Below are 15,654 nucleotides of genomic sequence, written 5' to 3' on the forward strand. Positions count from 1 at the left end.
CTCGGGACCCCCTTCCTCCGCCGCGGGGCCCGGCTCCCCGCGGGGCTCGGCTCCCCGGGCGCGGCCCCATGCCCGCGGCGGGGGCGCGGCGGCGGGGCAGGTAGCGGCGCGGCTCGGCTGCCCCTCCCGGGGGGGCTCGGGCCCGGCCCGCCCCTCTCCCCTCCCTCCAATTTCTCCTTCCTGCCGTTCCCCGGCCCCTCGGCCGGGCGAGGCGAGGCCGGAGCGGCCGCTCCCGGTGCCCAGCCCGGCTCCTTCGGGGATGCGGCAGCCGCCCCCGCGCCCCGGAGCCCTGCCCCTGGGAGAGCGGCCCGGCTGAGGGGGCACCGGGGGGCACCATGAGCGGCGGCAGGTTTGATTTCGATGATGGAGGCGCCTATTGCGGGGGCTGGGAAGGGGGCAAAGCCCACGGGCACGGCATCTGCACCGGCCCCAAGGGCCAGGGCGAGTACTCGGGCTCCTGGAACTACGGCTTTGAAGTGGTGGGCATATACACGTGGCCCAGTGGCAACACCTATGAAGGCTACTGGTCCCAAGGCAAGAGGCACGGCCTAGGAATCGAGACCAAAGGACGGTGGGTTTACAGAGGCGAGTGGACCCATGGCTTTAAGGGACGGTACGGCGCGAGGCAGAGCATGAGCAGCGGAGCCAAGTATGAAGGTACCTGGAACAATGGCCTGCAGGATGGCTATGGCACCGAGACGTATGCTGATGGAGGTAAGGGTGACTCTGGAGCGGCTGGGAGGGCGATGAACAGCGTGATACCCAGCCCACAATGGCAGAGGCTGCGTGTTGTCCCTGCTGAAGGGGTGACCTGATCCTGTCCCCACTAGCGAGGCCCAGGCAGGCACGGTGGTCTACAGTGAGCCATTGGGGTACCTGAGTCAAGAAGCAGGGCTTGGGGGGCCACCACCGCATAACCGTGTGTGTGTGCGCCATGATCCCTGCTGTCGGCGCAGCGTGTGCGGCTTGCCGTCTGCCGACGCGAGAGAGGAGCAGCGGGAGCGTTGACCCTGCCGTCCCTCCCTCAGGAGCTGCTCTCGAGTGTCCGTATCGATAGCTAACACCAACCGACTTGGTTTGTGTAAGCTGTGACTCCTGGTTCCCCAGGGACCAGTTACTGCAGTTCATCCCTGAACCAAACCAGAAACTCCTCACCGCTGCACAACCGCAGCGAGCTGTTACTCACTGACTGGGCAGCGACTTGTGAATGTTTCCATGTTGGCTATCAGCCACCCATGGCATCGTAGTGTGCTCTGTCTATGCATTAAACGCTGCTTGCATGCCCCTGACGGGCTGCCTGGACATCTGCTTTGCTGAACCGTTTTGGTTGAGTTCATTTAAGCTGTTTAGAATACGGAGTCACACGCCTTTCCCTAAAATAAATCTCTTTGATTACTTGGAAGCTCTCAACCCCCGCTAGTACACAAACGCACCGTGTAGTCAGTTATTTGGTGTGCTCTGTAAATGCTCGGTCTAATTGTGTTTTTGCATTAGTGGCAATTTTGGGGTTAGAAACATTGCAAGAATCTCTGTGCAAGTAATTCCGTAGCTCTTCAGAACTGTAATGTTCCAGGCTGCCATATTTAGGATCGCTAAATAGAGGGGGTGATTTGAAAGAAATACCCTTCAAAATATGCATCAGAATTGCATCTATATTTATCTAGGACAGGCAATGGAGTTAGTTTGTAAAGAAAAATAAAGGTAACGGTATAAATCTTCAGAATGAAAAGCGTCAGATTTGTAGATATTGGAAAAATGGACTAATTAAAGACTGGCAGTCAGTGTTAATGGTTTTACATAAATATTTCTCAATGAGTTGCCTAGGTACATGGCTAACTTGGCCTGGGAGTATAGTCTTGAAGTTAACTCATTTTCTTTGTGCCCTCGGAGTCTGTAGGTACAGACGGGATCTGATGCATCCCTCCAGCTCCTTGAATTTTCTCCCCCCTCTGTCCCATGGCATGGTTAAAGGTAACTGTCAGCAATGGACTTTGATTCTGCAGCTATTGAGTTCTCCTATGAATTTGCACAGCCACTTGCCCGCTGCTTCCTAAAATGCTCCGTCTTCTAAGGGTGCAGGGCGACTGGATTTCGAGTTAACATTGTAGAGAATTTCGAGAGGCAAAACTTGACGTAGGAATTTGAATTTGATTTAGATCATGGACTGAAAGCTTGGAACAGAGGAGGGGGAAAGATGAGTCAAGATTTTCTCCTGTAAGGATATATAATACACTGCTTTGGTCAGCATAGTGCTCCCCGGGGTGTTGTCCTGCACCCAAGAACGTGCCGTCTGCATGATCCCTGGTGCCAGCCGAGGTTGACAGTTTAGCCCTGATCCGTGAAGATGTGCCCTGCCAAATCCACCCTGGGCAGCGCCGAGCTGAGCACCCCGGGGCCCGGCCAGACCTGGCTCACAACCGCTGCACCCCGGTGCCCAGCGGCTGCTCCTTGCGTTGGGCCACCACATCCTGGCTGGTCTGAGACGTTCATTCAGTACGTGAGCTTCTCTGATGGTAGAAAGCTGCATCTGAAGCCAAGCTGGGGACTGCCAGCCGGCATCATGGGTGTGGGACGGGGTGGAATGATCCTATTGACCTGTAGGGCCCACTCCTGTTTTGTCTCCTCACCTGTGCGCAGTAGCCATCTGCCAGATCCAGATGCGACCAGGGGGCTAATTGGACCTGTTAATATTTGAATTTGAGGTTGCCAAGATAAACATCTGGAAAAGCTTTGGAAATCTGACGTCCCTCGAGTAGGGGACGTGATTCCCAAGCCCCTTGGAAGCCAGCCACGTGAGGAAGAGGGCTCTGGGAACGTGCGGCTCTTGCCAGGTCGTTAGAAGCTTTAGGTCATGGTTGGGCTGCCTGTGGATTTCAGGGACATGTAGCTGATTCTAATGTTTTAAAATAGACTTTAAATTAACTTTTTATATGTATATATAATATATATATGTACATGCACATAAAAACTTTAAAATACACTTACAAATCACAGACAACCCTATAAGTATATTTTATCTTGTGGGTGGCTGAGGTTGGTGGCTAAATAAAGCCCAAATCTGGAGTGAAGCTTTTTGAAATCCTGTGTAGCTTTTCGGTGTCTAATAAGGAGCAGACTCATGGTCTGGTTTAGCCCAGGCACAGCATGGGTCATTCGCTTTTTCTCTCTGCTACCAAATGCCTATTTTTGTGAAAACTATGGGAGACTGATGGCTTAAAGAGCTCGCCTTCTGTAACATTGATTGAAATCGGCCAAGGGGTTCAGAGCTTGTGCTGTGTCTGGGCAGAGACGGTAGCACTGTGATGTATTTCCTTGGGTACCCAAGCTGAATATACATGTGTGTCTGCTGCTGTCACCAGCAAAGAGCTCGGAGCCCTTTATAGGGGCCCGATGCACTAGCTAAGGTGGATGGTGATTGGGGCTGTGGAAGGCACAGCATGATGGAACTCATCATTTTGCAACATAAGTTATGAGTAAACACCTAGTTATTTGACTTCCACATGTAAGTTTTGTCTCTGCTCTAAGACAGACCTCATTTCTTGGCTTCTTCTGTGGTTTCAAGTCCGTGTGCTTGACCCAGTCAAGTCTTACTGCAGAAAAAAATCTCACTGCTCGTGCAGAATCATATGGCGTACGCAGGATCCGCGCCCAAAGCCAGGCTTTGCTATACAAGTGATTGTTTATATGTATCTATATGGGTGGTGACAAAAACTCACCTGCAATTGAAGCAGCCTAAAACCAACTTATTTTTGACGCTGCAATTTGGTCTCTAGGGCGCTGAGAGAAAACAGTGGTGTCAATTAACTGTGTGCGGAAACAATTAGACCATTCAGAGATCATGAGACCACAAGAAAGGGGAAAAGAAATGCAGAAGTGTACTTTACCAGGAGAGATGAGACAGGGTGATATGGAGCAGCGCCAACTCCTCGAGTGCCCAGGGCAGGGAAAGCACAGTGGGAAGGGGCCTGGGCTGGGGCAGGAGGAGCAGTATCCATGGGATTGCGGCCGGAGAAGCAGGAACAGGCTTTGGGTGAGCCGAGATGCTGCTGTCTTTTGTCTGCTGCCCCTGTAGCAAAGCTCCTGCATGGCTGAATTTGACCCATGAATTAATGTTGTGAATTTTTCTTAACCCTCTCTGGTATGTTTTTCTGCCTTTCTTTTCCAGCAGAACCTATCAGATAGTACTGTTGGCACCAAAAAGAAGCGCTAAGTTTTCTCTGGCCTGTCTCGCATGTGGTGCTGTGCACTGATTTAATGTCCCTGGCCTTTTACACAGAGTTCTTCTAACGCGTCTGTCATCACAGTATCTGGGTAACAGCAGAGGATCGTAGGGCAGTGATACAATTTGAGTTGTTTGCATTATTTACCTGGTTGTTTGTATTATTCACATTCATCGTTAATTGCACGAGAGCTTCGAGGCAGGCTGGGAAGGGGAGCTGTGATGCTGCTGACAGCGGGCTCTTGCTGCCAGGCTGAGTGTGCACCAGGAGCTGAAGCTTTTGCCTTTGATGCAGCCGGGCATTGTCCTGTCCTGCTGCCGGGGCAAAATGGAGGGTGCTACCACCCTCTCAGTGTGTTTGGAGGTGAAGGCTCCAGGGGTACCGTTTTCATCAATCCCACAATTTAATCCTTCCCATCCTATGAAGGTACTCAGGCAGGGCCACACCCCCCCCCGCTTTGGTCAGGGACGGGCAGAGGTGATGAACCACGTAACGGAGTCACAGAGGAACCAGTGGTTTTTGTCATTATGACAAGAAAAAATGAAGGCAATAAAGGATGGTTGGGGTCCTGTCCCCCAGTAATCGCACCCCAGTGGGGTTAGACGGCTCTGTCCCACCACCCTGGTGAATCTGTCAGGGCTAGGGAGCCAGCAAAGTGGGGCTCTGTCCCATTTTCATCCTAAATAGAAACTTTTTTCTTTACACATCCACTGCTTTTTAAATTAATTTTTACAGACCCTCAGTTGCATGTGAGCGCATGGCTGCCTGTCCCCCCTCGCCCAGGCTGCTTTGATATTCAGGGCGTAGCGGTGGCTCAGGGACGTGCAGCCCTGCTGAGCAGCTGCCAGTGGTGCAGAGGGGGTTTGCACAGCCCCATTCTCTCTTGAACTGGCTGCACTGGGACGTGTTGATGAGCCAGGGCTTGGCTCCGCTCAAACCTTGCGTGCCCCAACACACGGCCGCCGGCGCCTCCAGCCGCTCTCAGCAGCCTCTGGCTCTGCTCCAGGGGTGGTTTATGGCTCTGCCCTGGCATGAAGCCTCAGCCGGGTGCTGAATCGCAGTATGACAGGGACACGGCAGTGCCTGCTCGCCCTGCCTTGGCGGGGCAGCCGCGGGCAGTGCGGTGTGTTGGTGCTCTCCGCTAAGCCGAGCCGGGTTGGCAGGTTTGGTCACACCATACACCGGAGGGACAACGCTGCTTGTGCTGTGTGGGCTGAGATCAGGCAGCTGAGACCAGCCTGAAGAGCTGGTGTCAAACTGGTGTGGAGTGTAGGCATGTGTGCCCCCGAGAAGCAGCACCCCAGTCTCTGCTCCCTGAAGACCCACTGTGCTGCATGGCTTTTCCCATCCCGCCTGGGCAGGGGACGGCCCCAGCGCTGGGCAGGGGGGTGGAGGGGGCTGGGGACTTGCTGGAGGGCAGCGGCTGCTCTGACCTCGACCCAAGGAGCTGCTGAGCCCCCCTAAATCTACAACGCTTTTCCAGAATTCCTCTCCTGGGGGTTAACATCTGCAACCTAGTATGTGCGAGGCTGTCCTGTCCTATGAGGAGGTCTCCAATGTCACCCTGGATGTGTGTCAGCCCTGTTCACTGGCTGGGCAGGCAGGGGTGGAGCTCCAACTTCACCATCTCTTGATCAGGTGGGATGTGGGGGCACTATGGGGGTCTCCATAACTTCATTTTGTAGTAGAAAGACTGGTCACCATTTTACGGGGAGGGATTTGGGAGCATGTTGAGGAACATGCCCAGATGGCTGGGCATCTCCAACGATTTTCCTTGGCTCCCAGCTCATGCCCAGACCCCCGCTGCCCACCTTATTTTTCCTGATGGAGCTTCAAACTCTGCCAAGCAACTGGACAATGGCCCCTTGCTCTGGCACACTGCTCCCCATGGCTGGCCACAGCCCGCAGATGCTCTGCATTACCTGAACCCTTACTTTTTTTAGTAGGGAAGACCAACTGTCTGCAGGGAGCCCAAAATTCCCGGTGCCACGGGGTGGGCAGGGGCTTGTGGGGGGCGGCTCACCCCGGGGCAGCAGCTGCTGCCTGCTTGGGCACTTCTTGTCTTTCCTGGCCCCCAGTGCTGTAAGTTAACACCCCACAGGCGGGTCCAAAGAGGATTTCAACGAAACCTGAAGCTTGGGAGGAGAGATTATGCTGCAGAAGTGGCCTGGGAGACCGTAAAATATGCACTCCCACAATCGCCAAAGAAGGAACTGGATTTGCTCCCTGGGGAGCAGGGTCATTCCTGGTCTCAGTAACAGCATCTGAGGGGGAGATGAATGCCTTGAAGATAGGTCACCTCTTTCTGTCTCAGCTTCCCCTGGACCCTGGGAATGCTTGCTTTCCCAAAATTTGGTGCCTCCTGGTAGGTCACTGCTTAATGAAAACCATGTTTTGGACAGATGCCTGTGAAAATGCTCCCAGTATGGCTGGCCCTTTGCTTGCATGAAGCAGCACCTGCGAGAGTAAAGGAGTGGGGTGGCCTTTCTGGGGACATTCGTGCTCCCTTGTCACCCATGGCCCAGGTCGGGGGGCTGCTGGCAGCCTCTGCCCCGCAGGGTGCTGGTCTGCGGTGAGGTGGCCCGTTCCAGGTCCTGTAATGCCAGGAGCAGAGCTGAATGCTGCTTTTGTTTTGGGTGGCTTGCTGGTTTCTGAGGCAACCACATCTACATATAGCTCATCCCATCCCATCCTGTCCCCCAGGGCTCAGCAGGGATGTGCTGACCCTCGCAGCCCGCTGCGCTGGCATGGGAGTGCGGGTGCTGTAGGCAAAGGCTGCCCCACCAGCCCTCCTGCCCTTCTAGGAGCTATTCTTGCAGGGGGCTTTGATGCTACTAGTTTAAGTCTCTTGACATCCTGGTGAGAAAAATCCAGAGCGGTGGTCTCCAGTTCACTCTCCTGGAGCCTGCGAATGTGCAGACCTGGAAGGGGCCTGGAGAGGTGTGCTTTTCCCAGTCCTTCGAGGTGTCACTGCCAAGGTCCTGCTGGCTCTTAGCAGCGTCCTGTACCCGGGGTGCAGCCCTGGCCATCGTGAACACAATCCTCTCTGTGTCCCCCATCATATGACACCATCTTGAGCTGGGTCTGGAGGAGTGTGGCAGGGCGGTGGTTTTTGGGGCAACTCACACAGAGCTGCTCCATTCCTCTCCTCCCTTTTTTGTCCATCCCCTGCTTCATGCAGTGTGGCACAAGCCTTGGTCTTGGGCCCACAGAGAAGATGTATGTTTGGGCCAGGCAGATGCAGATGCAGGTACTGGGGCAGCCCCTGCTACAGTCAGATGCCCAACTTGGGGGTCTAGAGCTGGTTCTGACAGGCTGTGAGCAACAAACTGCAGAACGGGCTGAAAGAGACTGTCGCCAAGCCAAGGAGAACTGTGCCACAGCAGCTTGTGAGTCCACTGGGGCTGCTGCCCCCCTCAGCACAGTCTAAACTCCAGCCCCCCAGCACTGCCTCCCACTCCTTGCTCTGGAAGCAAATCCAGACCCCGTCCATTAAGTGGGTTTGCACCAGTGTCTCCTGGCACCCTAGCCCCCTTCCAGTGAGCTGTCACCTGCCAGCAGCAGCTCTCGGGTTTGTGTCCTCTACCCTCTGCTCCCTGGGGACTGCTGCTTTTGCACGTGGGTAAGCACTAGTGGAGTTGGGGCTCTTGTCTTTGAGGAAAGGTGGGTACGTCTGCTCTAGGGCAGCACTGCCCCGCAGCCTGTCTTCCTTTGCTGGCTCACCCAGGAGCAAACTGCCTTTTCACCCCGTCCCTCTTCTCTCCCGCAGGCACGTACCAGGGCCAGTTCACCAACGGCATGCGGCATGGCTACGGCGTGCGGCAGAGCGTGCCCTACGGCATGGCCTCCGTGGTCCGCTCCCCACTGCGCACCTCCCTGTCCTCCCTGCGGAGCGAGCACAGCAACGGCACCCTGCCCCAGCAGGACTCCCCTGCCGCCAACCCCGAGAGCCTGCCCCTCTCGCCCACCATCACCCGCGGGGGCTTCGCCCTCAGCCTCTACGCGGAGGCGGAGGCCGGCAAGCCCAAGAAGGGGGGGCTCTTCCGCAGGGGCTCCTTGCTGGGGAAGCTGAAGAAGTCCGAGTCCAAGTCGTCCTTGGCCAGCCAGAAGAGCCGCGTCAGCTTCCTCAAGAGCGAGAGTGGGATCAGCTCGGCCGCCAGCGATGCCACCTCCACCGTCAGCCTGGGAGAGGGTGCCGAGGGTGAGGAGTACCCACCCTTTGAGTCCGACATCGATGCCACCACCACGGAGACCTACATGGGCGAGTGGAAGAACGACAAGCGCGCTGGCTTTGGTGTCAGTGAGCGCTCCAGCGGGCTGAAGTATGAGGGCGAGTGGCTGGACAACCTGCGGCACGGCTACGGCTGCACCACGCTGCCCGACGGCAAGAAGGAGGAGGGCAAGTACCGCCACAACGTCCTTGTCAAGGGCATGAAGAAGCGCGTGTTACCCCTCAAGAGCGCCAAGATCCGGCAGAAGGTGGACAGGAGTGTGGAGGGGGCTCAGAGGGCCGCGGCCATCGCCCGGCAGAAATCGGAGATTGCGGCATCCAGGTAGGTGCTTGGGGCTCCAGTGTGCATGGTGGTGGTCCTCATCCCATGTGTCCTTCTGGAGCCGTGCCGCATGCCTCCTCGCTGCACACCAGCAGTGGGGTCAAACTGCAATTTCTATGTAATTCTTTTTTACAAAATTCTGGTGGGGTGGGGCCAAGGGCCCTTGTGGCAGCCTGGGCGTGTTCAGGACCTTTCCTCCCTCTCACCCCTTCTCCGGTCCCCCTGCAGCCCTGAGGGGAGCTGCTGGCCAGCAGGGACTGGCCCTGGCCCCTGTGCTCAGCAGGATGGGGAACAGGAGCCAGTGGGATGAGGATCACCCTGGTACTGTGCCAGCCTGCCAGAGCCACTGCGTGTCCTTGACAGGGCAGGACGAGAAGCAGCGGGGTTTGGCCATGGTACATCCAGCAGGCTTGTGAGCAGCCAGTGAGACGTGTCCCAGATGAACTGGGTCTGCAGCAGAGCACAGCTCAGCCCTGGAGCCCGCAGTGTGGCTCTGTGGGGAGTTTATGGGGTGCATTAAGGTTGTCACTTAATTTTAGCAGCTTGGCGTGATGGACTCTCTGGGACAAGCACTGCTGTGCTGGGATGCTGTGGGCTGGGAGGCAGGATCTATGGCGGGTACCAAACTGAGGAGGGGGCTGCCTTGGGGAGCCCTGTCTGCCCCTCAGGACCCAGCTGCCCTCAGCCAGGTTTTGTATGAGTGTTTCTGCCATGAGGGGGGTGGCAGCCAGAGCCAGGGCGGGTGGCTGAGCATGATCCCACAGCTCACAGCCACATCCCACAGCCCGCGATGCTTTAGGATGCTGGGAAAGGAGGAAACAGGCAGGGCTCAGCTGGGTTTGTCCCCTTTTGTCCCCCCAGTTTGTTGTGGCCAGACCCCAAGGGTGGGAAGAGGGCTGCAGCAGCCAGCAGTGAGTGAGTGGCAGTGTGCCTGGGGATGGGTGCGAGGGAGGGGCGTGCAAGGGGCTGCTGAAAGCACGCGGCAGTGTCTCATTGTACCAGTGTCCCTTGCCCCAACAGACATGCAGGCATTGCTGGGCACCATGTTGCCCGTACACAGCCCAGTATGTTGTGACCAGACAGGTGGGCTCCTCTCAGAATTAGCTGTATAGAAATTAGTGGGAAAGGAAAGTGCTAATTGCTTCATCAACCCTCCTGGGATGGAGGAGGGAGGAGATAAAAAAGCGGCTCTAGGGTTTGCCTGGAAGGGCAAGAGAAAACCTCCTTCTGCTCGTGTCCCTGCCTGTGTCCGAGCTGTGCCGGCAGCACACTACTCCTCCCACAGCATTCCTGCCAGTCTCAGAGCCAGCCTGGCAGAGACCAGAGATTGTCGGGCAGGGTCAGAGCCTTCCCTCCTCTCCTCTTCCTCAGGGAAACATGGTTGTGACAGACATCGAGTTTTCACCTTGCCTCTCCCTCAAAACCTCACCCATCGCAGGCTTTGCTCAGCTGCTGGGCATGGCTGGGACTCCAGGGCCATCCTGCCTTGCTCCTTTTTAGTGCTGCTTAATTATCAGTTACTTCATTACCAAGCAGAGATGGGAAATAACAACAGCAGGAAGAGTGCCTATTCCTAAACCCCATCCCTCCCCTCCGAGAAACCCTGGCTTTACTCTCCTGGTGGCTGTTTCTGCTCCAAAGTTTTGTGGGGAGTGTGATTGTTTTTTTTAGCAAAACCCAGTTGCCTCAGAGACCGGCAGAGAGAAACCGGCGGGATTCAAGTGAACTGCCGTGCAGGGCCAGCTAGGATAAAAATAACAGGCTGGGGTGGCGTGGGGCCCATCGGAGCCTCTCGGTAAGGCAGGCTCGGCTCGACACCAGCTTCACTGTGCCCAGGAAAAGTGCGCAGCCACGGTGCTACGAGGAGGCTGGAGCTGCAAAAGCTGCTCCCCGAGACCTCAGCCGGTTTACGCAAGCATCTTTTTATTATACACTATTTACACGTTGGATCAAAAGCAGCTCTGCAGTGTGTTCCATCAGGGGCTGGAATGTGCCTGCTGCCTTGACGGGGGACTGCATCCCTCCCCGGCGTGGCCGGGGAATAATTTCCTATTAAGGAAACCTTGGAGCTGGAGGAAATAAGATGTTAAAGCCGGTTTCCTCCAGGGAGTCCTCCCCTCACAGACCCTGCGAAGTGCGGCTGTTGTGACAGGGGAAGATAACGCTGCTTTGCCCGGCACTGCAATGCCCCTTGTCCCATTGCTGTGGCGCTGCCTGCAGCTGAGCTGGACCCGCTGCAAGAGGAGAATTCAGGCTCTTCCGTCCTGTAAACTATAACTCACCATTTCCATCGGCGTTTATTCGTAGTGTACATTGCTCTGGGCAGAGCTGCTTTCTCTACCTGCTGCCTTTTCAGAATCTAACTTGTGTTCTCCTTCCTCCTCCTTTCAGCTCAGCTTTGGGGTCAAGAGTAAATGTGGATGATAATTTTGCCTTGAAAGGATCCCTAGGTTAAACCCTAGCTCTGACATCAACTTTCTCTTTGGCCTTGAACCTTGCCTCAGTTTCCACACTCAGGACAGAGAGTAATTGCAGACAGATTGTGAAAATCGATTGTTAGGGTTTATAAAAGGGCTGTACTATCATTAGCATTGCTCTAGCTCGTAACTGCAAGGTGGGGTTTTCTAGATGAAGCATTTGTATTTGTCCTCAGATGGCAGTGTGTACCTTACCCAAAGAAATGTCTTTGAGGCTACACGAATCCTTTTTTGGGAGAAGATGTGACATATCCGTGTGTAAGACATCGCTGGGAACTAATTAGCAGGACACAGCAGCCGGGGTGTGCAGATGCCTGACTACCTCCGCATACCTGTGCTGTTGCATATGGATGTTTGAGTTTCATTTGCTTCTGGCACTCAAGGGAGCCCCTGGCAGAGCTAAATTACTGTAACATCCAGCCTTCTGCTGTCTGGGGGTGAAATGTCAGGAGAAGACCGGATTTCACTCTTTTGCACCATAAAAGGCTCTTTAGGGATAGAAATCCTGAGGAAAACAAGCCCAAGTACTGGAAGCTGCCTCGGCCAGTTGCACCGCAGGAATCCCAGGCACGTGCCCAAGCTCTGGGGGTGCGCAGGCGGGAGGCTACTGGCAGCACTGGTATCACCCTGCCTGTGATCTGCCCTGTGGAGATGGGTGGGAGAGCAGTGAGAGTCAGGGACGATGGTCAGCCATGGTCAGCAAACCTTCCTCGTCTCGTGCTCTGCTCTGAGGGCATCCGAGGCACCAGGCTGCTTTGCAGCTCCTGTCCCACCCGCCTGCTCAGTTTGGGTGTTCCAGCCAGCGCCGTGGGCAGTGCCAGCTACTGCCTGCCCTGCTGTGCCTCTCCTGCCCAAGTGGCACTGCCGTGGCCTCCTCGACTCCCTCCCCAGTCCTCCTGGATCAGCAGTCCAGCTGCTTTTCCCGTTGTGCAAGAGGCCGAGGACAGAGTTGGCATCACCTCACCACTGGCTGAGGGAAGAGTGATTTTCTTCATTCTTTTTTTGTATTATTTTAGTGAAAATCATTTAGCATGGGGGCACACTGTCTTGAACAGCCCACCCCAGCTCAGCCAGCTGCCCCCTCACCCCAGGCAAAGCCCCTTGGCGCTGCTCAGACATTGGACAGAAACCTGGGGCATGTCTATTGGCAGCACTGGGGACCAGCTAATGGAAGCTGAAGTGTGATGAATCCCTGCCCAGACTGCTGTCCCTTGGGAGAAGAGTCATCCTGAAGTGCAGCCTCTGGCAGCCAGCGGAGATGGCTTTACTCCTGCCCAGGGGAAACCACAGGTGGACATGGGGGTTAACACGTGCCATATGATGTCCATTAGCTGTGCCCTGTACTGCTGGCGCCCTGGGACTTGCCTTGCTATGATCCCAAGTGATTTCCATCAGAGCTGGAACACAGCTCTTCCCGTGGTGCCAGGTGAAGACACCTGCTGTGTCCCTCCAGCCTTCCCCTTTCCCACCCTTCGTCCCGTCTGGGGGCTCCTTCAAAAAAACTTTGGGGTGGGTGGGAAAGGCAGTGAGGTCTTGGGATCGCAGCCGGGACATCATCTCCCTGATGCTTAAGTAGGTAAGCTGGCCCAAGGACCGATAGCAGATCTGTCCCCCGCCAGCCCTGGTGAGGAGGGGACAGCCACCACCAAGCCGTGAGCAAGCCAGTTGAGAGCCATCCCGAGGTGTGTAACAGCTGCCCTGGAGTTCTCTGGGCACATGAGTTGGTGCTGAACAAGGTGCTCTGCACCCCTGGGTGCTTGGGGAGCAGCAGCACCCAGGGGTGCTGCCTGTGCTGTATGTGCTTGGCTGTCACATGGGGAGGATGGTCCCACTGAAGGCAGGGAGAGGGACCGTGGGAGTGGTCAGCTTTCATCTGTTCAGAGCAGATTAAAATAAAAAAGCAAGAGGAAGGGCAGGCCTGGCTGCAAGGTGAACCTTTGATTTTTTCAAAGCTGTACGCTCAGTAGCTGGGCAGCTGGTACAAGGGATTTCCTTCTCACTGGTGTTTTTGGGGGACAAAATTAGTGTAAATACTGCGAAGTCCACCTCAATCCTACTGCAACAGTGTCTGCTGTGGTCTGCCTCTGCACACAGTTGTGCTGCCCAGTGACTTGGACCAAAATCAATGGAGGGACTTGGCTGTGCATCCTGCAAGGCACGGGTCTGGCCGCAGTCTGAGATTGTTTGACGGGCATACGTCCTGCTAATAACACCTCAGATATCTGCCAGATGTCACAGGATCAATAGGAAAGAAAGATAATAGAGGCAGTAATGGCTGCTGTGCCTCACCTGTTTGTCTTCAGATGCTGGCCCTGAAGCCCCTGTGCAGCTGGGTGTTTTATGGCTGGAGCGTACAACTAAAAATGAATACACTTTGGATTTATTTTTTGGTTTAATGTAATATCTGCAGAGGTCCTGCAATACTGCTGCTTGGGTAGATATCTGTAACAATTTCTAAATTGCATTCTGAAATGTTAGGTGTTAATGCCTGTTAATGTAGGGTTTACTCATCACAGTGAGCCTGGACTGCGTTGAAGCATCGCAGAGCTGCAGTGAGCGTTTGGCATCAGAAATCACGTCGGTGCGGCTTCCCTGGCAGGGACGTGTGGGCATCGTTCGTAGCGTGAGCTGCTGTCTGGTTTTGAAGTTCAAGTTGTTTTTCTGTCCGTACCAATGTCTTTGGGGCACGTCTTAGCTCTCCCTTCAAATAACAAGAGCGTTTGATGGCTCCCGTATCGCTTTCTGAGCCTCCCCTTCCCGGCTGCATTCCCAGCAGTGCTGCCGCTCTCTCCCCGCGCTCAGTGTTCCCAGCGTGGCCAGGCGGCAGCGAGCGTCTGCTTGGGGAACGCGGGTGTGTGGTGCAAATGACGTCCTGAAATCGCTGGAGTCAGCAGAGCCTCCTGCCTAAATAAGGGCAGGCAGAGCAGGGCTTTATCAGCGCTGCTGGAGCACGACAGCTGAGAGCCGAGGCCTGCGGCAGCCCACACCACTGGAGCTCCACCGATAAGGTGCTTTCTGTGGCACGGCTCTGCCTCGGCGAGCTCCTGCCCTCGTCCCCGATGCTCTCGGGGGTTATGCCACTGGTGAGGAAGGTGGGCAACCCGATGCACCTCTGGTGAGGCATGGTGTGTGTCCAGTGCAGAGCTGGGCTGGTCTGATGGCCTTGGCTGTCCTGCGGCTGAGAGCACAATTTGGCTTCCCTGAGGCCGGAGAGTTCAGACCTGGAATTTTCAGGTCTGTTGAATCAGACACAGGGTTTGCTCTGAAAGATTTTTAGAATTTTTTTTTTAAATATCCTTTGCTTTCTGCTTTCCTCAGGCTTTTAGCCAGAGGCACAGGTGCTAGACACATCAGGAGTCCAGTCTGTTCCCAGACCTTTAGGTCTGAGGCTGGAGGGCAGGATGCTCATGGCCACCCTGTGAGAGCGGGCAGTGGTGGTTCAAGGCAGTCCCTGCCAGCTGGGCTTCCCGCTTGGGAAAGCAGCTGATCCTCCTCTGCTGTCCCAGCGTCACGATCTCTTTGCTCTAGGACATCCCTGTGTGACGGATGGGTGTGTAACGAGGAGGCAGCAGCAGGCAGGAGATGGGCAGGGCTTGTCCTGGCCCTGGGTGGGATATTGGCTGTGATTTGCCTCTGAGTGGGAGCTGCCGGGGAGAGGCACAGGAGCTGGGAGCCACGTTTCTGCAGCTGTACGATCAGACACCAAAGATGCCGCAGCCTGACTCTCAGGGGGCTTAAAAGATAAGTGGGTGCAGGTGAAGGGAGGGACAGGCCTACCCCAGTTTCATGAAAATCCCCCCCAGACTCCCCACAGGGTGCAGGGGGAGGCTCATGCCGAGCAAGGTGCAGCCACAACTGGAAGTGGTCAACTGGCAGGAGCCCAAGGCAGGTCCTCAATGGCTGGGTATTCTGGCTGCCCCACAGTCCCCGTAGTGGCAATGAGCATCTCGGTACCTCTGCAGGCAGGGCTTGGAGAGAGCCAGTGCACGGGTGGGCCGGGAGAAATGGGGGCAGCCACGCAGCTCCTGCCATAGCTGGGTGCCAGGACACAGCGGTGAGGGGATGCTCGTTGGTGCTGCTTGCCCAGCAAAGATATTTCTCAACAGAGCTTGGTGTGTTTATAAAGTCGATAATCTTGTTTCGTTCACTCTTGGTTAATAGAAACCCAGTCGCTGGCATCTGTTTCCACACCAACCGAAGCCCGTGGCTGGGACTCCCCCGCTTTCTGCACGGCACTAGTGCCAGCAGTCCTCACTCTTTCCCATAAAACCAAGCGAATAAAGACCTTTCCCCCTTGCAGCTCCTGAGCAGGTGTGACCTCCTCCACGTGGCTTGTCAGCGCAAACCGAGGTCAGTATCCAGGATAGCCACCCGTGGGGACGGCAAGGGGACACCTGCCTGGCC

General features: G+C 55.6%; 1 protein-coding gene across 1 annotated transcript in view; it reads left to right on the forward strand.

Moving 5' to 3' along the window:
* Window positions 1-335: 335 nt before the first annotated feature.
* The window catches only part of JPH2 (junctophilin 2), a 29,759-nt gene continuing 14,440 nt past the window's right edge, over window positions 336-15,654 (forward strand). Inside the window, exons 1-2 of the mRNA XM_086474775.1 lie at window positions 336-714; window positions 7,990-8,773. Of these exons, the coding sequence (XP_086330901.1) occupies window positions 336-714; window positions 7,990-8,773 (1,163 nt within the window). The remainder of the gene's footprint in view (window positions 715-7,989; window positions 8,774-15,654) is intronic.

The sequence above is a fragment of the Leptosomus discolor genome, chromosome 17, assembly GCF_034619465.1.
Source record: "Leptosomus discolor isolate bLepDis1 chromosome 17, bLepDis1.hap2, whole genome shotgun sequence".
NCBI classification, from domain to species: Eukaryota; Metazoa; Chordata; class Aves; order Leptosomiformes; family Leptosomidae; genus Leptosomus; species Leptosomus discolor.